Source organism: Pan paniscus, chromosome 2 (genome assembly GCF_029289425.2).
Source record: "Pan paniscus chromosome 2, NHGRI_mPanPan1-v2.0_pri, whole genome shotgun sequence".
NCBI lineage: Eukaryota > Metazoa > Chordata > Mammalia > Primates > Hominidae > Pan > Pan paniscus.
The window spans coordinates 98,479,901-98,505,688 of record NC_085926.1 but is presented as its reverse complement, the minus strand read 5'-3'; the positions used below and the strand labels follow the sequence as shown (position 1 = coordinate 98,505,688).

Sequence of the window (25,788 nt, the reverse complement as noted above, 5' to 3'; positions counted from 1 at the left end):
CCAGTAGTTTCTGGCTCCAAAAACTCCATGTTCTTTCTCCCACCCATACTCTTTTCACCATACAGCCTTTCCATATGGGGCAATATGAAGGACAGTGACCTGGATAACAAGATCAGTTTGAGACATCTCAGCAGTTCTGATATGGTTTGAATAATCAGTACTGAGATGGAAGGTGGTCCCACGAGGACATGGTACTATATTACCATTAAAACCAAATGACAGACTGTTGCCCTTGAGCCACATCTCTAATTCCCAGACATGCTTTGTCTGGCCTGCACATTTAAAACAATAATTTGCGGCCAGGTGTGGTGGCTCACGCCTGTAATCCCAGCACTTTGGGAGGCCAAGGCAGGTGGATCAGCTGAAGTCAAGAGTTTGAGACCAGCCTGGGCAACATGGTGAAACCCCATCTCTACTAAGAACACAAAAAATTAGCTAGGCCTGGTGGCATGTGCCTATAATCCCAGCTCTTGGGAGACTGAGGCAGGAGAATCACTTGAACCCGGGAGGTGGAGGTGGCAGTGAGCTGAGATCGTGCCACTGCACTCCTGGCCCACAGCCTGGGCCACAGAGTGAGACTCTGTCTCAAAGGAAAAAATAATAATAATAATAATAATAATAATAATAATAATTTGCTTTAGTTGCCAACACTTAAAAAATTAGGAAACATTACACAAAAGTTTGCATTTTCAGCTTTTTTGTAAAAATAGAACTATCTGGCAACATTAGGCCTGTATTCCTAAATGGCAAACATGAGTGGAAGCATGCAGTCTCCATTGATTCATCATTCAGTTTACCTTCCTGACCAAGTGGAGTGATCCAACCAAGGTTTTCTATTTTTGTCCTGGCCCAATGCATTTTATTTGTCAACCAATGTCAGAGTCATACATTTTCCCAAAATACCTTATTAGTTGAAATTAGCAAGGTACTTTACAATAACTTCCTCTTTCCCTTCTTTATATCCTAGGAGACAGAATACAGTTATTGTCTATTTTACAAACAGGAAAATTAAGTAATGCACACCCTTGCCTCTCCATCCCCAAACAGCTGCAAAAACATTTGCATCACTGCCGCTGTGCCTCACCCACCAAGGGGTGGGGCCTCTGCATTAGAACATGGATATATTCTAAAGGCAAGATGTGTCAACATCTGTGGAAGAAGATACATCAGTCATTAAGTTAGAGGTATGAGCTCACAATACTCAGAAACTGCAGGTGGAAAATGCCACCCTGCTGGTTAGACTGTTGCTTTGGAGATATTAGTGTTTTGCAATACCCCTTTTATATACTGCTAGGAAAGCTCACTGTGGGAGCCAAAGTGACCAGAGCCCAGGTCCCTGAAGCCCCTGGAAGAAGGCAAGAATTTCTAGGTCCTCTATGTTCACTGTTTGGAATAACAAGAGAGAAAATTGAGTCACATAGTCAACTCCCAGTTCAAAGGCCCAGTTATCTAAGCTGGGGTCTCATGCCTTCCTCTTACAACAAATTCATGGAAATTGACAGAAAAATTCTGTGTAGAAAGGAGAATTTTAGGGAAGATGAGTGTTTAGAGCTGTGGACTAGCCCTCCAGATCCCATCCATCAGTCCTGCCAACATTCCTCCAATGCCATCCACATGACCTGGGATCTGGGAAGTGATCTGCTTCAGCTCCCAGAGATAAGAGTTAGCATTTGTAGTGGGTTAAATTGTGTCTGCCAATATGTTGAAGTCCTAACTCCCAGTATCTCTGAATGTGATTGTATTTGGAAACAGAGTATTTGCAGAGGTAATCAAGTTAAGGTGAAGTCATACTGGATTAGAGTTGGCTCTAAACCCAAAGACTGGCATCCTTATAAGAAGGCCATGTGAAGACATAGGAAAACAAAGAAATACAGGAAGAATATCTTGTGATAATAAAGGCAGAGAATGAAGTCTTGCTGCCACAAGCCAAGGAATGCCAAGGATGGCTGGCAGTTGGCTAGGAGATCAGCATGGGACAGATTCTCCCTCTGGACCCCAAGAAAAAACCAACCCTGCCAACACCTTGATTTCAGATTTCTGGTCTCCAGAAGAGTAAAAGAATAAATTTCTCTTGTAAGTCACCCAATTTGTGGGGATCTGTTACTACAGCCCTAGGAAACTAATACAACAGTTGAGTTCAAAATAAGCAAAAGGGTATCACTTGCCCTAAACCTTAAGCCTAGACACATTGGTGACTCTCTTCCATCTTTCACCTTCTTCTGGAAGCTTCCTCTGCTCCCCTTCCTCTGAAATTAGCAGCCCTCTCCCCAGGACAGCATGCATTGTCAAGTTATAGCATATATTTTTCCCAATAACCCCATGAGATATTATTAATATTTCTATTTTACAGTTGGGGTAGTAAGCCTAATGGCACAGAACATATTATCTATGGTGATTCATATAGTTAGTGTGGTAAAGCTAGCATACAGATTCAGGTTGGTCTAAACTGCAGGCCCAGGGACTTGTCACTGCATGCCACCTTCATAATTGCTTTTTGAAGCCTCCAAAATAAAATCTCAAGTCACCTCCATTAGGCATCATTAATTCTACCAAACTTTTTGCTGTTTACAACAGGAGAAGAGAAACTTGGAGCCCCTCCCGTCGCCAATCTCTTTAGCACCCTCAGAGCCTAATGCTGAAAGCTAAAGATTTGACTGAGGCCACTGAACAGAGTTAACTGATGTGACTACAGTGAAAGCCATAGAAACATTCCATAGTCATTCTAGGCCAAACACGAATAAATTAGGAAAGCTGAAAGCCCAAACTAAGGCTAGAAACTGCCACAACTCATTAAATCCTCCTTTAAATACAGAAACCACACTTTTATTTGTCGTCTTAATTTATTTCCTTATATAAAATTCCAAAAAAAAACCTCAATCTGCAAAAAAAAAAAAGTTTTTCTTGCTGTAACTTGTATGCCATTCCTGAACATCTGGTTTCCACTAGTTTAAGCTTCATTAGTATCACATTTCAAATGTAAATAATTATCTTCTCTAATAGGCAATAAGCCTGGGGCCAATTTCCTATAACGAAGTCTGAATTTCCTGTTGTTATCTGATCATCCAATCATTTATTTCAACACTAAAAGCCTAAGCAAATGTTTGATCTGCTGCCGCATCAGACCTCAAACCATTACTGCTTAGTTGGGCCTTTTTGTCATTTAAAAATGAACTTTCATCCTTCATAAAGGCAAAACAAAGGCTGAGCTTTAGTTTGGGCTCAGGATCTGTGCAGTGATGGGAGGAATCCCTGGGGGGATTAGTGGAGCTGGGAGATGCAGTGGAAGCAACTGTCCTAAAAAACAAGAAGCAAAGACAGCAGGAGCACCTTCCTCATTCCCTGATTGTCCCTGCACCTGGGCGGTGAGGATGACTGGAGGGAGCTTGGGAATGAGAAGTTGCAAAGGGAGCTTTTGAAATATTCTCCCACACAGAGACACAGGGAAAACATGATTCATAGTATAAAGGGGCTTGCAGGATTTTTTTTTTTCTTTTTTAAATTGCATGATGTTAGGGCTAGGTTATTGAGAAAGCATTTTTGACTGTGATGTGGTTCAGGAAAGAAAGCATTGCTAATAAGTTGGAAGGGAAGTTCCCTCTCCATTTACGTATTACCCAATCATTTATATGTGTGTGATAAAAAAGTGGCCAATCTGAGTATTGGTTTCCTTCAATTCACATCTCCATACTTATGGTTCCAAGAGTCTAGGTGGATGTTTTATCTAATCCCTCTATACACAGTTCATGCACAAGTATTAACATATTAACCATTTATGGAGAAGTAGTGAGAAAAAAATATGGTAATATGGTGAAAAGCAAGTCACGACATAATATTGTTAGCTTAAGACAGCGTTTTGCTGTAAACATTCATATGCCACACTTACTGACTGGAAGCATAATATATTCACCTAAGTTTCTAGACAGTTTTGTTTCAGAGGGGTGCAGTAGTGGGAATGTCACTATGGCTAAACCTTCATTTCCTGCCAGTGTGTGTGTTTGCACTGGTATTAAATGTTCATTTTTCTTTAAAGCTGCGGACATTATTTAGGCTGACCACCAGGAAGAAGGAAACAGTCTAGTCTAGACATATTGGTAGATGAAAAATTTTCTAAATAATCACGGATTTATGCCCAAAGACATTAATCTCTTCCTTAGAAAAGCTTTTGGGGGAAATATGAAAACATTTATCTGCCAAAAGGGGCAACACTAAGCCAACCTATTCCCAGTTGAGGTATAACCCACAGCTTCCTCCTTCAGATCCTAGACATTAATTAGTCATTATTAACTGAACACTAATTAATTTCATTAATTCTGCTCTTATGTTTATAATTCCGCTCTCTTGGGGTTTCCCCTTTTGTCCTGCCTTTCTTTATTTGAATATTTCGCTTTTTAACAAACTTGATCTAGTAAATATATGAGGACTCCTAAACCAAACAAAGAGGATATACTTTCCTTTGACTACATGGATCATTTACAACCACTGACACTGGGCCATGTTCCAAAGGAAGTCTCAACACATTACAAAGAGAATACATTCCCTGACCGTAAAACAATTACATTAGAAATAGATAATAAGAAAAAAAGAATATTTTTGGAAACTTAAAAGTGTACTCCTAAATAACTCATAAATTAAAGAGAGAAGCACATGGAAATAACATTCAAAATTACCCAACAGTGAAAACTACATCAACACATCAAAAAAACTACAAACTAACACATCAAATCTTACGGAAGGCAGCTCTAGCAGTGTGCAGACAAATGTATTTGTTTAAATGCATTTATTTTAAAACAAGAAATATTGAAAATAAATGAGATCAGCATCTAACTCAAAAAAAAAAAAAAGAGAGAGAGAGAGAGAGAAGCAGAAAACAGCCTTACAACAAAGCAAAAAATGAACATAAGAAGAAATGGACAAATCCAGACCTGTAATATAAAACTTCAACAGACTTCTATTAGAAAGTGAGAGATCAATCAGATGAAAAACCATTAGGAATATAGAATATATAAAAAACACAATCAAAGAGTCCCAAAAGCCTGGTTTCATCCTCCACCTTGAAAGGAGTCCTTTTACTTTCTTTTAGTTCCACTGGAGCCAAAAAACCAACCATCACCGTCTGCTCTGGGCCTGCAGGCTCAGCTCGACTCTTGCTCTACATTTCTGTTCTACATCCAGCCCACAAGTTTCTTTGGCCTGTTTTTGTTTGTTTTGCTTCATTGCAGTTAGTGTTTTCTACTTTATTGTTTAAATTTATTTTTGAAAATTTCTTTCCAATTTTCTAGGTTTTTATTTTATTTTATTTTATTTTATTTTATTTTATTTTATCTGTCATTGTTATGTGTCAGGAGCACACAAGATACACGGGAGATAAACTGTGTCATCTTGACCAGAAGTCATCTTAACCAGAAGTCATCTCTTTTAAAATGTTTTCCGTCTATTTTTATTTTTGAATAGGAATACGTGTATATAGTAAAACATTCCAAGCAAGAGATATAGATTTTATATAATATTTTATATAATTAAATTCACCAATTATCAGCTTTATCACATTATAGAGTATTTGTTAGCTTTTTTCTATGAAGTTTTTCCATTAAAATAACCCTTGGATCTAGCCCCTCTTTACTAGCCTTTGCTCCAACAGCCTTTCCGCTTTCTTACATGCTTAAATATTGCATCTTTTCTATCCCATTTGACCATGATGTTTCTCTCCCCCTCACCTACCAATGCTTTTTATCACTCCTCATGTGCAATACAAATCTCTAAAATAACCTCATTATCCCAAATCTGTGTTCTCTGGTGACTAAAAATCTCTTCTAAGAAGTCTTCCCTGATTAAACCAAAATTCACCTTCCATCCTAGACTTTGTTTACAGATATGTATGCATGTTGGATTATGATTCATCAGTTTCTATAAAGTGTGTGTTTACCGATTGGAATTCATGTTTTCAACAACACATCAAGGTTAAAGAGTTAACAGCTTAAAATGGAAAAAGCCTGCGGCCTCGGGTCAGATGAATCCAAATTTAGATCCTAGCTCTGTTATTGTATGAGACTTGGTCTCTCTGAGTCTTCCTATCTGTAAATTGATGATGATAATGCCTGAATTCCAGGCTGTTGCAAGGAAAAAATAAAACAATGTATATATAAAAGTTTGGTACAGTAGCCAACACATAGTTATTTCTCAATAAATAACAGTTTGCTCTCTTTTCTGCCTTCTATATATTTCTTAAGATTATTATGCTATAAGCTGCTTTAGTGTCAGAAGCTGCTTCTAACTAAAAGCATCGGCTCAGAGTTCCTACATAATGGATGTCCAGGTGTGATGAAGATGTGCACGCACCACTTCCCAGCTGCTCTGACAATTCTCCCATCAGGGCTATTGGGACACTCAAAGAAACGTCACTTCTCAGAGGCCCATGATCTTACTACAGGCAGTATGTTGGAGGGAAGTCTCTGGGGTCTAGAGCAAACTGCCTCATCAAATAAACAGAGAAGTTACAGGCAAAGAGTCCAGGTACATTAACTAGAGGCCCCAACTCACCTGAAAGAACCAGCTCCCCTGAAGCAGAATGAGACTTGACCGCAATAGCTCCAGAAGCACATTGTTCCGAACAAGGAACTCTAGGAAGGCAACGAGGCCTGTCAGAAAGACGACCAAAACCAGCAGCTGGTGCACAAAGATGTCCAGCATTTCCCGGCCATGAGTGTGGTTGTAGAAGATAAAAGCTGATGGGGAAAAAACAGATTGTCTTTTTCAGTGGAACCAAGGACCACCCACTGTTTCTCTCTCTCCCTCTCTCCGTAGACAGAATTTTACACATACACACATTTGTCCAAAAGAGCAGGCGCCCACTGATTCCCACAGGACTGCATTTTTGGAGACATCACCACCTCATTAGAATAGGATCTTTGAAATTGAACCCTCTTTTTGCTTTCCCTGACCTTTATTCTCTCTCTAACACATTGTGACATTTTCAACAAATGGATTCTCATTATCTCAGGGTGTTAACTGTATTTTTGAATGAATATCTTTTCCTCTTTATCTAAATGAAAAGGATTAAGACGAAGTTGGAATCTCCATAAGATGAAAATATTTCAAAGCATCTTCTAAGCAGGACAAACAACAGTAAGCATGGCAAGTGCAATAATTCAGATGAGCACACAGATGAATAAGTCAAAGCATCGCCTTAAGGAATTCAGTCCACTGGAGGAAGCAAACACATACGGGTGGATTTTGACAAATATAACAACATGCTCTGGAAGCTCCCAAGAAGTAGTAAATAACTGCATTTCTTCATCCTGTAGACAGATTCCAGCTTCATCTTTTTCATGAAGACAAAGAGAAAAGATTGATACAAAAATACGGTAACCCCCTGAGATAATGAGAACTGGGCTATTAGTTGTTGACATCCATCTTTTATCCAGCCCTTGTTCCCAAGAGGTATGGGCAAAAGTTCTCATCTTTGGATGCCAGAGGCAAGGTGAGTAGGAAGTGACTGCCTCCTGATCAATTTGTGGTTATCTATTTCCATAATCAATCTATTTTTTACGTGTGTAATACATGAAAAAAAAATCATTAAATGCTTGTTTTCTTTTTTCCTCCCTACAGTAACTGGGAGGCCAGCTGAACAAAAAATATTGTTTTTAATTAACTTTCCAAAATTAGGACCCCATATTTTTTATGTGACTGCATTTTTTGGACCCTACTTATCATCAAATGGCAGAGTATTACTGTATCAATATGAAAAAGCCTGTTAGTAGATAGTGGAAGCTGTTCCACTGTGAGTGGCTGCCTCATTTTAGTGTATTCATGCTTTATTATTCTGGGATCAGTTTTCGTTTGTTAAAAGTGAAAAAAAATGATAATCTTCAGAACAACCCAGAGATGACTAACCTTCGTAAGTGGTCCTTTGAGACAGATGTGAAATGTGAACATAGCAATTGAATAATTGTGTTTACCCAGTTCTACTAAATGAGTCAGTACAGCATGTAGATTTTTGGCGCCCTGCCTAGGACACCCAAATATTTCATTATGGCCCAGATATATGGCCCTATCAATCAAGGCTGCAACAAGATGCCAGAGGTATATTAATATGAAGGGCTACATAAATGCTCACTAATAGAGAAAGGTACCTGAAAATACTCACTAACACTTACCCTCCACAAATAAGGCATTTGACAACATTAACTTGGTTAAGGACACAGGAAGTGAACTGATGGTGAAACATAAGATATCTGCCACACCCAACAGCCCAAAGAAGAAATACATGGTGAAATGATGCCAGCCCAGGAGTTGATTCCAGTGACCTTGTTTATAGTCATATAACATCAGATGGGGCCCTCCAGGAATAAACTGCTCCCCAGCCATGCCTGCCAAGAAACATACCACAGTTTTAGCAACTCTGCTTTACATAGAATTCAAGAAGATGCAGGAGGACTAGTCCATTGCTTATTCCAATCTAATGTCCTCTTTTGACATTAATTCTTCTCTCTGAGCTGTTCCCTAACAGCTGAGCACTGGCACTTTAGGCTTCTTTTGGAGGTTCAGATGCTGGTTCAAATAAATAGTTTTAGTCAAAGATAGCCAATTGAATCAAACAGCTATTTCAGATCTTCAATGCCAATGATCTTAGTTCCACTGCCTATTCCAATCTAATGACTGAGATATATCCTGAATTATTTGGAGATTTGAATTTGGGAGACAACTCCTATGGAGATAGATTACTTCCTTCTTAAATACTACATCTTTGGGTAGCTGCCATAAAATAGGGGATTGTGCTTGGTACCAGATAAAAATGCTAAAGAGTTCAGCTTTTCTCCAATTATGATAACCGAGAAAGCCCAGACAGGACTGGGCACAGTGGCTCACACCTGTAATCCCAACACTTCGGGAGGCTGAGGCAGGCAGATCACTGGAGGTCAGGAGTTCGCAACCAGCCTGGCCAACATGGTGGAACCCCATCTCTACTAAACATACAAAAATTAGCCGGGTGTGGTGGTAGGTGCTTGTAATCCTAGCTACTTGGGAGCTGAGGCACAACTGCTTGAACCCCAGAGGCAGAGGTTGCAGTGAGCCAAGATAATGCCACTGCACTCCAGCCTGGCCAATAGACCGAGACTCCATCTCAAAAGAAAAAAGGAAAAAAGAAAGCCCAGACAGATACAGCAGACGATCTAGTCTGGTATGCAAACAGTTAAACTTTCCTACAGATACTGCCTTATTTGTTAATCTATAGAATTTGGCAAGGAAATTTCCCTCTTTGGAAATGTTACTGTGTAATTTGATGCCATAGCAAAGACCTGTTGCCATGAATAAAGCATGAAGAAATCTAATGGGAAAACTGGAAATTTTATCTTTTATAATGGAGAGGCTAGAGTGGAACTCTCAAGAACACAGAACATTTTCATTGAATCTTCATATGGAAGATTCAGTGGAAAGGCCTTAGAAGTCATCTGGCCTAATCTCTTTCTCCAATTTAGGAACCAAGAAAAAAAGATGAGTGCAGAAGGCTAAAGTCTTCTACAGCCTATCAGAAATTATTTATTACTGAAGCTTTTCCATAATAACTTGATTAATTTCATATCATTTGCAAAATGGTTTTTGATAGGGTTTATTCTTTCAGAGATCAGAACAATCGATATAAAATTATTTCAGAAGCTCCAACCAATTCTTTTAAAGAATGAAAACACCTAAAAGGTAAAAATAGAACACAGAATGGTCCACTCACCAGTTAAAGCCATGCCAACTATTGTAATTCCCTCCAAAATTTCCAATCGATAGAATAATGTTTTGGAACCAAGATAGCAGGTTCGCTTTTGCTTTTTGCAGATATACTTCAGAATACTCTTTGTACACCACCAAAGACCAATAATAAAAAAGAAGGTTCCAGGGAGGGCATGACCTCTGAAATTCCCCATGATCTACAAATATAAGAACACACAGAAAGTAAAAGACATTTCATTGCCAGAATCTGGACAAAACATCACTTGTTTCCATAAAGTACACTGTCTTCTGATTATTATGGATACATCACTGAGGATGATTCTGAGGATCCTACATTACTGTGCATACTAGTAAATACCAGTACAATATCATAATACCAATAAAAACAAAATAAAAACTCACATTTGTTGAATACTTACCATGTACTCTGCACTGTGTCAAGTGTTTTATGTTCAGTCTTCAACCTAATTTACGCAACATACCCATGAATGAAGCATTGTTACCCCTTTTTCTTTAGGGATCCTCATTTAGAGAGGTTAGACCACTTGCCCAAATCTCACAAATATTAAGCAAAAGTTCCATTATTTTTAACACAGAAATGAAAAGGATTTCTTCACATCCACAGTATATACTTCGCCATACAGTGGCCCTTCAAGCCTATCTGAAGGAAAGTGATATGAAAGTTTTATCTTTATGTTTAAAACTTGAAATGACGTGAAATTGCCTACACATTCTTTTAGGTTGATAATTTCAAAATATCAAGCATCAAGTGTATGGAAGAAACAATTAGTGTTCATCAAATATCTGTGTGCTGCTCCCCACTCTTTCCCAGCCTCTCCCTCCAGTTAGATTGGGCCCATGTTTTTAGTTCTGGCTAATACACTATAAGCTGAACTAGCACATGTCACTTTCCAAGCTGGGTCAGTTAGCAGTCTACACAACTCCTTTACCTCTCTCTTCTCTTGCCTGGGCAAACTTGGTGTGGCATATCTGCAACCCAGAAGGTGATCAACCAGCCTGCTTCAGATTTTGTAAGAAACAATCCCTTATTGTGCTAAGGCAATGAAACTTTGAGATTTACTGTTAAAACACCTTAGCCCCACCTAGCCAGATATCAAGCCAAATCAAATTGCAAACTTTGTTTACATTATTGCCACATAGTGGAGTCACTTCTGGTTAATAAACAGTAATACCCTCCATTTTTGGTCCCTGCTATTAAAAAAAAAAAAAGAATTATGTGAGTTTTTAATTACGTGAGTAGCCCTTTGTTGAAACATATACCATCAACAGAATAATGAAAAGAGAGTCCAGAATCACCCTTGTGGATCTGACACTAGGCCAGGTCCAAGGAAACTCATGAAAGGAGATTTCAGGATTTCCCCTGGCCCAGCAGATTTATTTTATCTCTAGGTGATAATGGGCTGCTCAGTTCAAGACAGACCCTTTTGAGTTACTTCCATCCCTCTGATACAACTGTGAAACTCAGGGGGAAACCTGGAAGCTGACCCAAACACTAAAAGTCACTTATATCTCAGTGGCGACCCCAGGCAGTCATTTCAGGACACCATTGAATCGTCCAAACCATCCAAGAGTCTCAGACTCAATATATCACATAGTGCTATGTGCAGGTCCTTGTCCTAACTATACCTGTAATGGTGTGTTTGCATCATGTTTCTTAACCTTTCTAAGCCTTGGATCTTAATTAATAAAAGAAGGAGGCAGGCCTAGATGAAACCTGGAGTTCTTTCCTGCCCTAAAAGTATTTGATTTATTATCTGAACCACCACCTTTATCACAGTGTTGCTGAGTTCTGTTTTGGTTTAGGCAATCATATGGGATCGAGAAAACTTCTATATGGGATTGAAAAGTATATACAGACTGCAAATTTTTTGAACTTTTCTGAAAATGGGTTGTATTTGGTTTAAGAAGTCTTAAACATTTTATATTTCTTAGTACAGGAAGCCCACTTGCAGGGATTTATCTTGCAAATATAAATGGAAATACAAGCACTAGGAGAATGTCAAATAAATTACGCAGCCACTGAAAATAAGGTTTTCAAATAACTTAAATGATAGGGAACATATTTAGTTAAAAAAAATAGGATTAAAAATTAGGGGAAGGGGCTTTGAATTTGGATTATCTAAGTCCGAATACCAACTTTATAATTTGTTAGTTACATAACTTTGGGCAAGTTACTTAACCCCTCAGTGCTGCAGTTTTCTCTTCTGTAAAATGGGACAAATAACAGTACCTACATCATAAATTTAAAATGAATTACTCCAAAGCAAATAACCCACAGTACTGTTAAATAAGCTCATGCTATCTTCAACCTACCTCTAACTACCAGAGTAAAACAAAAGTAAAACCAAATGAACAATTTTACTTAGATACTAAGATGGATATAGAAAATCAAGAAACATTGATACAATTCATTTGGCAATCATTGATGTAGTGCCCAAGACATTTCTCTTGCTATTGTCTTAGAGGGTTACTGGGATAATCTGTGGTTATTGAACTCCTTGACTGCAATTAGAGAATAAACTCCTTGAAAGCAGAGGCCATACATCCATTCTTCTTTCTATTCCCCACTGGCTATCCACTGCCTTACATACTATGAGGTTCTAAATTTACAAGGAGTTACTAAGCTCTTCTTATAACACAAGATCATATATTTGCAAAACATCTCTACTCTGATGTCTCAAAGGCCACTCACACTCAACATACCCCAAAACTGAACTAATCATCTTATCAACCCACCTACCGCCAGAAAATAATTTTAGTTATCCTAAAAGAATCCCTGGTTACCTAGTTTGGTTAACAACATTGCCAATTCACCCCTTTGCCCAAACCCAAAATATGAACATCATCCTAGAGTTTGGCTCTTTCCTTAAAAAACAATCGGTAATTGAGATTTATCACCTCTGTTGCCTAACATTGATCCCCTCTAGGGGAAGGGGAAGGGGGCCCTTCAATTTCACCTGCTTGGAGAAATCCTTCCTGATGGCCCAAATAGGGGAGGGTCTCTATTACACCCTTTCAAGGCACCCAGTCCTCACATTAGTGACTTCTTTGCATGATTAGTTATTGAAGGTCTGTCCTCCTCAATAGCCTCTATGACCATTACCATATTATGAAAGCCTGTGCAACTGACTATGGGGGCACCTCAGAGGTTAGATGCCTGGGCCTTCTCCACTTTTTTTTTTTAAGGCTGTTAGTATATTAAAAAAGAAAGAAAATGCCAAAACACAGTCACAAAAATTTTGGTTGCTTTTAAATATTTAGAATTACCTAATAAATTCTTTAAACATACAAGCAAACATATTGCCTATGTCATAGATATGATGAAATTTTAAAATCCAGGCCTTCCCTGAATGTACAGCTCTAGGCCAAATAGCCCTCCTGACCCACCCCTATGACAAGCTAAGAGGCTCCTGCTGCCCCCAAAGCTGAGAGGATCAGTATATCTCAGCACATCCATCAGGATGTAATAAGGAGGCAATGGGGAATAGTGGAGGGTTTGTGAAGAAGAATATGAGCTGATCAAAGTGGGGAAAGAAAGGAGTCCTCCTTCCTACTTCAGTTATACAACTCCTGTGTCTTCAGCCTTTTAATCTGAAACAATCTGATGGTTCCAATCTTTCTGTTTAAAGATCCAAACAAAATGAAGTCAAAGTATAAGGGTTGTTAACATTTGTCTGGCTAAGGAACCCAACAGATACAGTTACTCCTGGCAATAAAAACATCATTCATCTTATTTCATTTTCATTGTGAAAGAAAACATTGTCCATATCCTCAAACATTACTTCACTCTCATCTCCTAGAAACAATTATCTGTAAATCTCTTGTTCCCTGCTTTACTGTTGCCTTCAGGTGCAACTTATTCCTTGTAAAAGCCAAGTAAAGTAGCACAGAGTTTGATCAGATTTAAACACAAAAGCAGACATTCTCGTTTGAAGGAGACCACGGGGCTTTCCTCGCCCACCAAAGAGAACATGCAAGCAGCCAGCAGCAACCCCAGGGAAAATGCCAGGGCAGGAAACATGAAGGTCCTTCCTCCGGACCCTCCTACCTGATCCTACCACTTACAACCTCCTAAGAAAAGCAGTTCGGCCGGGCGCAGTGGCTCACGCCTGTAATCCCAGCACTTTGGGAGGCCAACACAGGCGGATCACGAGGTCAGGAGATCGAGACCATCCTGGCTGACACGGCGAAACCCCGTCTCCACTAAAAATACAAAAAAGTCTCTGGGTGTGGTGGTGGCTACCTGTAGTCCCAGCTACTCGGGAGGCTGAGGCAGGAGAATGGCGTGAACCCAGGAGGCGGAGCTTGCAGTCAGCCGAGATCCCGCCACTGCACTCCAGCCTGGGCGACAGAGGGAGACTCCGTCTCAAAAAAAAAAAAAAAAAAAAAGCAGTTCACCCAGGCCTAAAATGACGGACTGCAAGATTTCATCATTGGTTTCCAGTGTGATTCATCCTAAAAATTCTTCCGCCTCCCCCATCCAAAGAAGCCCTCCACTTCTAATGATACCAAGCATTACCCTCTGGCCTGAAAACAAGAAACCCCTCCTGGTATCCCCATTACCCTACTTTTTGCTGACCACCCCCCGGCGTAAACACAGACTCACTCACCATGCAGAAGGGAAACATTTTAAAACTCTATCCCTTAAGAGATAATATTGGGCAGAGCCCAAGATCTAACTCAGGTGCTAGGTGTTAATTCCCAGGTGTTAACAGCCACACAAACCACAGACTAGGTCTATACACAGAAAGGGAAAACAACTCAAAATAACCCAGAAAAAGAGATGCAATGGTTTGCTTGGTGGAATTCTAATTGAATAGCTAAATTCAATATAAAATGAATACCATTATGACAAAAAACTTAAAATTTCATCTTGCGCCACCACCAAAATGAAGTATTCCTAAGTCTTCATTAGTGACTCATACTTCAAAATACATTTGTAAATTCCAATACACTAAACAAATCTGAACAGCTTTGCTCTATTTGTCTTAATACTCAAATTGTATCCACATACTATGTGGATAGAAAAATATGTAGCTTTAAAATTTCATTCTCCATCATTCTGTACCAGCACTTTCTCCTGCAAATTTCATTGGTTTTGAATGAGTCTTCTTAAAGTATCCTTACCTTCACACTTTCCTCAATGTCAAGTCCAACTCAATTCTCTTCTCTTAAGGATTTATAATGGCTCTAGACTCAAGAGGGAAAAGCAGATGCTGAGTGGCCCTAAATCTAAAACTGCCCACTCTTCCTCCTTTGAGATTAAACCAATGTGCTCCTATCTTTCTAGCATGAGCAGATAAACCTTCAGACTAGGTTACAATGCATTTAAACCCAGAGAACACACCCTTTGGAACCTCCAGCCTCCCTGTCCAAACATTGTGCCAGAGGGCAGTTCTGGATGTGACTCACCTTGCCATCCCACCTACCAGGCCACTAGCCTCAGTCATGTGCCACCTGCTCTGAGAACCAAGGCCAGTGAAGGATATTGCCACTCTTGCAGGCCATGGAGACAGACAGAAGACAAAGGGAATGGTTAGAGCAGCAATAACATAATAGATCATGTTCTGTAAGGCATAAGAAGATAATCCATTTTCATTTTGGTTGTTTTTGTTTGTTTGGTTTTGGTTTTTTTGTTTGTTTTTTTGTTTTTTTGTTTTTTGAGACAGGATCTCACTCTGTTGCCCAGGCTGGAGTGCAGTGGGGCAATCTCAGCTCACTGCAACCTCCACCTCCCGGGTTGAAGTGATTCTCCTGCCTCAGCCTCCTGAGTAGCTGGTATTACAGGCGCATGCCAACATACCAGCTAATTTTTGTATTTTTAGTAGACATGGGGTTTTACCATGTTGGCCAGGCTGGTCTCCAACTCCTGACCTCAGGTGATCCGCCCACCTTGGCCTCCCAAAGTGCTGGGATTACAGGCATGAGCCAGCATGCCCGGCCAAAGATAACCCATTTTCTAACACACAGTGCCTCAAGAAAGAGATCGCCACAGGGTTGAAGTCATGGCCAAAACCGAAGTTATAGGAATAAGAAAAATGACGAAAGAAAACTGCTGTAGGTCAACAGTGCAGCGCAAAGCATTTGGGATGCTCTTCTAATCATCACTTGCATTGTACAGGGACACTTCAGGCGCTTGAGGCACCCACTGCAGAATAGACACAGCCCCTGCTCACAACAGAAAGTGTATGATAGACTGAACAAACCACAAAAAACAGAAATGCTAAAATATGTCCCTAAGGAACAAACTAATTACAAGTTCTATGGAGGTGTTAAGATGACTGGCATGTGTAAGAGGGGGAGAGGACTTTGTCTAAGAAGGTGCCTGATGGAGGAGGTCGTTCTAAAGTAGTGCTGTAGAGGAGGAGCCCGCAGTGACCAGGGGACAGTGGAAAGGAAGCTTCTCAACAGTGGAAAGCAGTTAGGTGAAATCAAGAAAGAAGTGAGAGCTCTGATCTGCAAGAGAGCTTCTCATTCTCTCTCAGCTTAGCAAGCCCAGCCTTCCAAATAAGAGGATGAGTGTCTCTTCTTTTTGCAGATGATAGTGCCAAGACACAGGAATGCTATTTGAATGAGCATGTGGAGACAAATAGAGTAGCATCAAGATACTGAGATTTAAATCCAACTTCCCCATCTCTGTACTCCAGAGGCCATTTGTCTCTTGTCAGTGTCATAAGCCCGGACGTGTTCACTCATATTAGGCTTAGCATGTGACCAGAGATGAGTGTCTCAGCAGCTGCTCCCAAAGCCAGAATGATAATAAAGCTCTGTCAGAAGAAAATAACCACTCCAGAGTGCTATTACCTTATTTATTTTATCTTATTTTGATCTCTTCTGTACCTCTGCCTATTGTTCCCACTACCAACCCCTCTCAATGTTTAAATAACTAAAACCATCCACGGAACATCAGCTATTCTTAACCAAACATCTAAAATGACAAGAACCCTAAACTTGGAAATATAAGAAAGGATGAGGCAATCCAAAAACTTATGTCTTTAAAAATAAAACACAAAAACAAAAACTAAGAACAAATGTCATATGGCATCACCTGCTTGTAACTAACTCTTCAAAGTAAATAGAAGTCTGGATTGTTTGTCAGTAGTGATGCACCTGTGATGGGAAGGAAGGCATTCATTGAACACCTATTGTATACTAATAACTTTACATACATACATCTGTTTATCATTAAAACAACTCAAGGAAATACAGTTGACCTATGAACAATATGGGCTTGAACTGGGTTGGTTCACTTATACATGGGTTTTCTTCTGCCTCTGCCACCCCCAAGACAGCAAGAAAGATCAACCCCTCCTTTTCCTCCTCCTCCTCCTCCTCAGCCTATTCAACATAAAGATGATAAGGATGAAGACCTTTATGATGATCCACTTCCACTTAATGAATAGTAAATATATTTTATCTTCCTTATGATTTTCTTCATAACATTTTCTTTTCTCTAGCTTACTTTATTGTAAGAATACAGTACATAGGCCAGATGCAGTGGCTTACACCTGTAATCCCAGCACTTTGGGAGGCTGAGGCACGCAGAACATGAGGTCAGGAGTTTGAGACCAGCCTGACCAACATGGTGAAACCCCATCTCTACTAAAAATACAAAAATTAGCCCAGCGTGATGACACACGCCTGTAATCCCAGCTACTCAGGAGGCTGAGGCAGGAAAATCCCTTGAACCTGGAAGGCGGAGGTTGCAGTGAGCCAAGATCGTACCACTGCACTCCAGCCTGGGCAACAGAGCAAGACTCTGACTCAAAAAAAGGAAAAAAAATACAGTATATAATGAAGCTACATTTCATAACATATGAAACATGTGTTAATTGGCTGTTTATAAAAGGCTTCCAGTCAAGTTTGGGGGAAGTAAAAATCTATACTTGGATTTTTTACTGCAAGGGGTGGCCAGACCCCTAACCCCTGCATTGTTCAAGGGTCAACTGTATTATTATCTCTGCCATAGATATAAGAAAACCAAAGCTCCAAGGTATTTAGTGACCTACTCTATGTCACAGAGTTAACGAAGACCAGAGCCAGGATTTCAAAGTCCTTGTATGTCTGACTCCAAATCCCTTACCTAAGAACAAAGACTAGAAAAGACTTTTCAATGGCCCCATCAAAGGGTCTCAGTCAAGTACCTTTGAGTAGGTTAAATAACATAGGGAAAAAGGCATCTCCTTCTGTTCCTTTCTACCACTGAGCTGCCAGCACATTTTAAGGAGGTAAAGCTTTGCACAGAGCCAACAGTATTTACTTACCACCACTGTAGTCAAAGTCAGAGGGCACAGGACTGCTAACGATAAGGAAAACTGGTCTTTGTCATTCATTTGTCATGGATTGACAAAGGTCTAGATGCTAGTGATAAGCATCACACTGATCATTAATGATGTAGTAAGAACGTAAAGTTGTCATTCTGTAGTTCCAAGGTACACGTTGCTTCACAATTCAACTCAGTGAGCAATGATTTATCACTTTGTATCTAAGGATCTGCTTCAAGTTACAGGGGACTCTATGGTGAGCAAATATATCAGTTTTCTATTGCTGCTGTAACAAACTACTACAAAATTAGTACATTGAAACAACACACATTTATTATATTACCGTTCTATGGGTCAGATATTCAACACAGATCTCACTGGGCTATCAAGGTGTCAGCAAAGCTGCCCCTACATGCCTATCCCTAAAACCAAGGTGCCACCTAGGCTGCTGCTATGTCCCATTGAAGAGGCTGTAAGGGAGAATACATGTCTTTCCCTTTTCCAGCTCTTAGAAGCCACCTCCATTCCTTGGCTCATAGCCCCCACTCCCTCCATTTTCAAAACCAGTAATGTTCCATCTCTGACCACTTCCTAACCATGGATTCCTCTGACTCTGAATTTATCTGGTAAAGGTTCTAATTTTGAGAACTCATGTGATTAGACTGAGTCCACCAGAATAATCCAGGATAATCTCTTCACTGTATGTCATTAATTTAATCACATATGCAAAGTCCCTTTTGCCAAGTAAGGCAATATATTCACAAGTTCCAGGAATTAGGACATAGGCAGGTAGGAACACTGTTCTGCCTACCACAAAAACACTAAAGGGCTTACAGTCTGGCAGTTACCACAAAAACATGAAAGGGCTTACAGTCTGGCAGAACAAAGAAGACAGACACAGAAGTGACTGTGATCCCAAAAAGATAGGCTAAGATTTATAGTAGAGGAATAAAATGCTATACGTGTGCTGAGCCCCTTCATTTAATTCAAGGGAGGGAGAGAGGCATATGACTGGATTTGGGAAGAACTTTAAAGGTCATCTGAGCTAGACCTTGAGCAATGAGTGGATTTCGAAAGGTAGAACAAAAAGGAGTCACCCTAGACATAAGGAAGAGCATAAATAAACTCACATTGGAAGGAACATACAGGAGACATTGTAGTCACTGGGGTAGGAGATAATGAAAAATATAGCTAGAAACTATACATATATGAGAAGCTGGTGAGTGACACAAATGACAATATAAATTACCAATCCATGGAAAAATTATTAATGTTTTTAGAACTGAGTTTCTATTCACGGATAAAAATTAAACTAGATTCCCTACTCACATCAGATTCAAAAATAAATTCTAAGTGTATTAAAGACCTAGTTATGAAATTCCAACTTTAAAACTTTTTAGAAGAAAATATTTGAAGACATCCTTATGTCCTTGGGATAAGAAAAAAATTTTTAACAAGATACAAAAAGCAAAACAATGAAGAAAAAGACTGAGGAAGTTGACCACATCAAAACTTAAAACTTCTGTATACAAATGGCAAACATGAAAAGATGTTCGAGATCATTAGTCATTTGGGATATGCTAATTAAAATAATAAAAACCAATACACACTCACTAGAATGGCTAAATTTTAAAAGACTGACAATTCCAAGTGTTGGTATGGATGTGGACCAGCTAGAACTCTCATACACTGCAGGTGGAAACACAAATAGAACAGCCCCATAGGAAAGCAGCTTGTCACTTTTTATAACATTAAACATACACTTACCATTTGACCCAGCAATCCTCACTAGGTATTTACCCAAGAGAAATGAAAACGATGTCCACACAAAGACTTGTACATGGATCCTCACAGTAGCTTTATTTATAATAACCCAAACCTGGAAATAACCCAGTGACATGTGAATGGATGAACAAACTATGATACATCTCCACAATAAAAAGGGACAAATTTCTGATACATGCAAAAACCTGAATTAATCTCAAAAGCATTATGTTACATGAAACAAAACAGACACTAAAGGGTAATTACTGCACAGTTCCATTTATATGAAATTCTAATATAGAGAAAACTGTAGTGATAGAAAGCAGATCAGTGGTTGCCTCCAGGTAAAGGGAATAGAATTGACTGCAAAGGGCATGAGGGAACTTTTCAAGGTGATGGAAATATTCTATATATTGATCGTGACAATAATTAGACAACCATATACATTTGCCCAAACTCATCAAATTATACTCTTAAAAGATGTGAACTTTATTGCATGTAAATTACACTTCAGTAAAGCTGATTGAAAAGAAGGGAAGAAATATCACTTCTGCCCTTCCTTCTCTGGAAGGCTGGAACATGGTTATGATGGTTAATGCTTTGGCAATTATCCCAGATTATGCAGATAAGATTCACATCTAGGGGATAGGAGCAGTGCACCTAAAAGAGGCTTATTCCTGAAGACTGTGGATCCACCACTCCATCCCTGCATATCTTATTTTATGTGAGATGGAATCAAACTTTTATCATGTACAAAAGCAAAAAAAATAAATCTACCTTGTATAATAGCAAAAAAAAAAACCACTTAAAACTTCTATATGTCCAAATATTAGCTAACAGTTATTGACTGCTTTCTGTGTACCACTTTTCATTTATGTAAGTGCTCTTCATCTTAACTCCTTTAATCTTCAAAACAAACCTCTGAAATAGGTAATACTATCGCCCCCATTTTACAGATGAAGAAACTGAGATACAGTTAGAGATTAACTAAAACATCCAAGGTTGTGCAGGTGATAAGTAACGGAAACGGGATTCATACCCATCCTTGGCCCTATGCCTCTCCCACAATGGTACCATAAATAAAGTTTTCAAATACATGACAGACAGAAAAAAATATTTGAAATAAATGTAAATGACAAAGGATGAGTACTAGGGAATGTAATTTTTTAATTAGGAATCAATTTGAAAAAGAAAAACTGCTCCCCCATGGGTAAAAAATAAGAATAGACAATTCAACACAAGGCAAAACACTAATTGTCCAATAATCACATGAAAAGATCCTTGATTCACTAAAAGCAAAGAAAACCAAATTAAAAACAGGTATTTTTCATCTATTTTATTGCAAAATTTAAAAAATCTATTATATCAAGTGTTGGTGAGGGCATGAGGAAACAAGAACACTCATACACTACTAAAAGTGCAAAATGGCATTACTATTACACTTTGCCAAGAATTTGGCAGTAGCTAGGATAGTTGAAAATGCACATATGACACAATCCAGCAATTCGATGTGTAGTGTGTACTCTCCCAAAATTCCTATACATGCTCTCTTGTATATGTCAAAAAAAGTTCATTACTACAACTGGTTGTAGTAACATAAAGTTGGAAATAATCTGAACATCCATCAATAGAGAAATGAATAAATAATATGATGTAATATATATACAACAGAATATAATACTACCAGTAAAAGATTTTTGAATAAAAGAAGTATATCTATATTTACAAACAGGAATGAATTTTGAAACCATTAGGTTCAGTGAGAAATGCAAATTGCAAAACAGTGGTAAACTTTGATGCAATTTATGTACTGTTTTTATTTTTCCATTTTTATTTTAGTGGATATATGATTCAGTGGATACATGTGGAGCTTTGTTACCTGGGTATAGTGCATCATGCTGAGGTTTGGAGTATGAATGATTCCATCACCCATGTACTAAGCATAGTACCCAACAGTAAGTTTTTCAACCTTTGTCCCCTCCCTCCCTTCCTCCTCTAGTAGTCCCCAGTGCCTATTATTGTCATCTGTATGCCCATGTATTACCAATGTTTAGCTCCCACTTATAAGTGACAACATGTGGTATTTGATTTATTGTACCTATGTTAATTCACCTAGGATAATGGGTCCAGCTGCAACCATGTTGCTGCAAAGAACATGATTTTCATTCCTTTTTATGGTTGCATAGTATTCCATGATGTAAATGTACCACAAATTCTTTATCCAATCCAGTGAGCACCTCACTTGGTTCCATGTTTTTGCTATTGTGAATGGTGCTGTGATGAACGTGTGAGTGCATGTGTCTTTTTGGAGATGTTTGTTGACTGAATAGTTCGTGAAAATTTGCTCCCATTCTGTGGGTTGCCTGTTTACTCTGCTGATAGTTTATTTTGCTCTGCAGAAGATCTTTAGTTTAATTAGGTTCCACTTATTGATTTTTGTTTTTGTTGCAATTTCTTTTGGGGACTTAGTCATAAATCCTTTCCCAAAGCCAACATCCAGAATGGTGTTTCCTAGGTTTTCTTCTACGATCCTTCTAGTATTCATATGTCTATGAAATCATAGATGACATAAACAAATGGAAAAACATTCCATGTTCATAGATTGGAAGAATCAATATCATTAAAATGGCCATACTGCCCAAAGCAATCTACAGATTCAATGCTATTCCTATCAAGCTACCAAGGTCATTTTTTACAGAATTAGCAAATAATATTCTGAAATTCATATGGAATCAAAAAAGAACCCAAATAGCCAAAGCAATCCTAAGCAAAAAGAACAAAGCCAGAGGCATCACATTATCTGACCAACTTCAAACTTTACTATAAGACTACAGTAACCAAAACAGCATATGCTAGTATAAAAACAGACACATAGACCGATGGAACAAAATAGAGAACACAGAAATAAAACCATGCATGTACAGTCATCTAATCTTTGACAAAGTCAACAAAAATAAGCTAAGGGGAAAGGACTTATAAGGGGAAAGGACTCCCAATTCAACAAAGGTGCTGGGATAGCTGGCTAGCCATATGCAGAAGAATGAACCTTGACCCCTAGCTTTCACTACATACAAAAATTAACTCCACTTTGGGAGGCCTAGGTGGGCAGACTGCTCGAGCCCTGGAGTTCAAGACCAGCCTGGGCAACATGGCAAAACCCTGTCTCTACTAAAAATATAAAAAGTTAGCTGGGCATGGTGGCACTTGCCTATAGCACCAGCTACACAGGAAGCTGAAGTGGGAGGATCACCTCATCCCAGGAAGGTGAGGCGGCAGTGAGTCACGATCGTGCCATCAAACTCCAGCCTGGGTGACAGGAGTGAGACCCTGTCTCAAAAAAAAAAAAAAAAAAAAAAAAAGGAAAGAAAAGAAAAGAAAAAGAAAACAATTGACTCAAGATGGATTAAAGATTTAAATGTAAGACCTTAAACTATAAGAATCCTAGAAGAAAGCCTATGAAGCACCATTCTGGACATTGGCCTTCATAAAGGATTTTTGACTAAGTCCCCAAAAACAATTGCGACAAAAACAAAAGTCAACAAGTAGGACCTAATTAAACTAAAGATCTTCTGCAGAGCAAAATAAACTACCAAAAGAGTAAACAGGCAACCTATAGAATGGGAGCAAATTTTCACAAACTATTCAGTCAACAAAGGTCTAACACCCAGAATCTACAAGGAACTTAAACAATCGAATGAGCAAAAAACAAATAACCCCATTAAAAAGTGGGCAAAAGACATGAACAGACACTTCTCAAAAGAAGACATACAAGTGGCCAACAGACATATGAAAAAATGTTCCACATCACTAATCATCAGAGATATCCAAATCAAAACCATAATGAGATACCATCTCATACCAGTCAGAGGGACTATTACTAAAGTCAAATAAACAACAGATGCTGGCAAGGCTTTGTAGAAAAGGGAACACTTGTACACTGCTGGTGGGAATGTAAATTAGTTCAGTTCCTGTGGAAAGCATTTGGAGATTTCCCAAAGAACTTAGAACTAACATTTGACCCAGCAATTCCATTACTGGGTATATACCCAAAAGAAAATAAATTGTTCTCCAAAAAGACATATGGAAGGATATCTTTGTGCATCGTTGACAATTGTGAATAAAGCTGCTATTCATATTTATGTGCAGGTTTTTGTATGGACATTAGTTATCAATTCATTTGAATAAATACTAGGAGCACAATTCTGAATTGTATGGTGCTCCTAGATAATTGTATGTTATCTTTGTAAGACACTGCCAAACTGTCTTCCAAACTAGCTGTACCATGTTGCATTCCGACTAGCAATGAATGAGAGTTCTTGTTTCTCCGCATTCTCATCAACACTTTGTGGTGTCAGTATTTTGGATTTTAGCGTTCCTGATAGGTGTATAGTAGTATCTCACTGTTGTTTTAATTTGCAATTCCCTGATGACATATGATGATGGGCATCTTTTAATATGCTCATTTGCTATCTGTATGCCTTCTTTGATAAGAAGTCTGTTCAGATCACTTTTTAATTGAGTTGTTTTCATGTCATTGGGTTTCAAGAGCCATTTATATTGTTTAGATATGTGTCTTTTATCAGATTTATGTTTTGCAAATATTTTCCCCAGTCTGTGGTTTGTCTTTTCATTCTCTTGATGGTGTCTTTCACCATTAATATTCAAACAATGAATCTAGACATAGACCTTTCTTTTTTCATAAAAATTAACTCAAAATGGTGAAAGACACCATTAAGAGAATGAAAAAACAGAAGTTTTAAATTTTAATGAAATCTAACTTTTATATTTTTTCTTTCATGGATTGTCCTCTTGATATATTATTTTAAAACCCTTTTCCACACCCAAGAGCAACTAGATTTTCCTCTGTTATCTTCTAGAAGTTTTACACTTTTGCATTTTACATTTAGGTATATAATCCATTTTGAGTTAATGTTTATGAAAAAGGTAAGGTCTATGTCTGGATTCATTTTTCTGCATGTAGATTTGGTGGTTAATTTTATGTGTCAATTTGACTGGGCTAAGAAATGCACAGGCAGCAGGTAAAACATGATTTCTGAGTGTGTCTGAAAGGGCATTTCCAGAAGAGATTGGCATTTGAATTGGTAGACTAAGTAAAGAAGATTGCCTGGGTGGGCATCATTCAATCCATGGAGGGCGTGAATAGAACAAAAAGGTAGAATAAGGGTGAATTCACTGTCTCTTCTTGAGCTGAGGCATCCGTCTTCTCCTGCCCTTGGACATAGGAGCTCCTGGTCCTCAGGGCTTTGGACACTGAGGCTTATACCAGCAGGCCTTCCAGTTATCAGGCCTTCAGACTTAGGCCTCCATAATTGTGTGAGTCCATTCCCATAATGGTTCCCCACATATACATATACATATACGTATACATATACGTATACATATACATATACATATACATATACATATACATATACATATACATATGCATATACATATCCTATTGGGTTCTGTTTCTCTGGAGAACCCTAATACTGTGGGCATACAGTTGTTCAGCTCCATCTGTTAAAAAGACTTATTTTTTCACTACTGAATTGCCTTTGCCCCTTTGTCAAAGATCAGCTGACTGTATTATGTGGGTAAATTTCTGGGCTATCTATTCTCTTCTATTCACCTATTTGTCTGTTCTTTCACCAACACCATACTTTCTTGATCACTGAAGCTTTAAAATAAGTTTTGAAGTCAGGTAGTATCAGTACTATGATTCTGTTCTCTTTCAATATCATGTTGGCGTATTCTGGGTCCTTTGTCTGTCCATATAAACTTTAGAATCAGTTTAATATCCACAAAGTAACTTGCTGGGATTTTGACTGGGATTGCATTGAATCTATAGATCAAGTTGGGAAGAAATGACATCTTAACAATATTGAGCCTTCCTGTTCATAAACAGAATAGAATATTTCTCCATTTATTTAGATCTTTGATTTTTTGCATAAGAGGTTTATGGTTTTCCTCATATAGATCTCATATATATTTTGTTAAATTTATATCTAAATCTTTT

At 38.6% G+C, this 25,788-nt stretch overlaps 1 protein-coding gene across 2 annotated transcripts in view; it reads right to left on the bottom strand.

Annotated features, from left to right (window-relative positions):
• Window positions 1–25,788, bottom strand: part of TMEM45A (transmembrane protein 45A) — an 84,736-nt gene that overhangs the window by 12,352 nt on the left and 46,596 nt on the right. For both annotated transcript variants that reach the window (XM_008975400.6, XM_063602490.1), the window contains exons 3-5: window positions 9,725–9,917; window positions 8,154–8,366; window positions 6,538–6,722 (exon numbers count right to left, since the gene is read on the bottom strand). In XM_008975400.6, coding sequence (XP_008973648.1) covers window positions 6,538–6,722; window positions 8,154–8,366; window positions 9,725–9,917 — 591 coding nt within the window. The remainder of the gene's footprint in view (window positions 1–6,537; window positions 6,723–8,153; window positions 8,367–9,724; window positions 9,918–25,788) is intronic.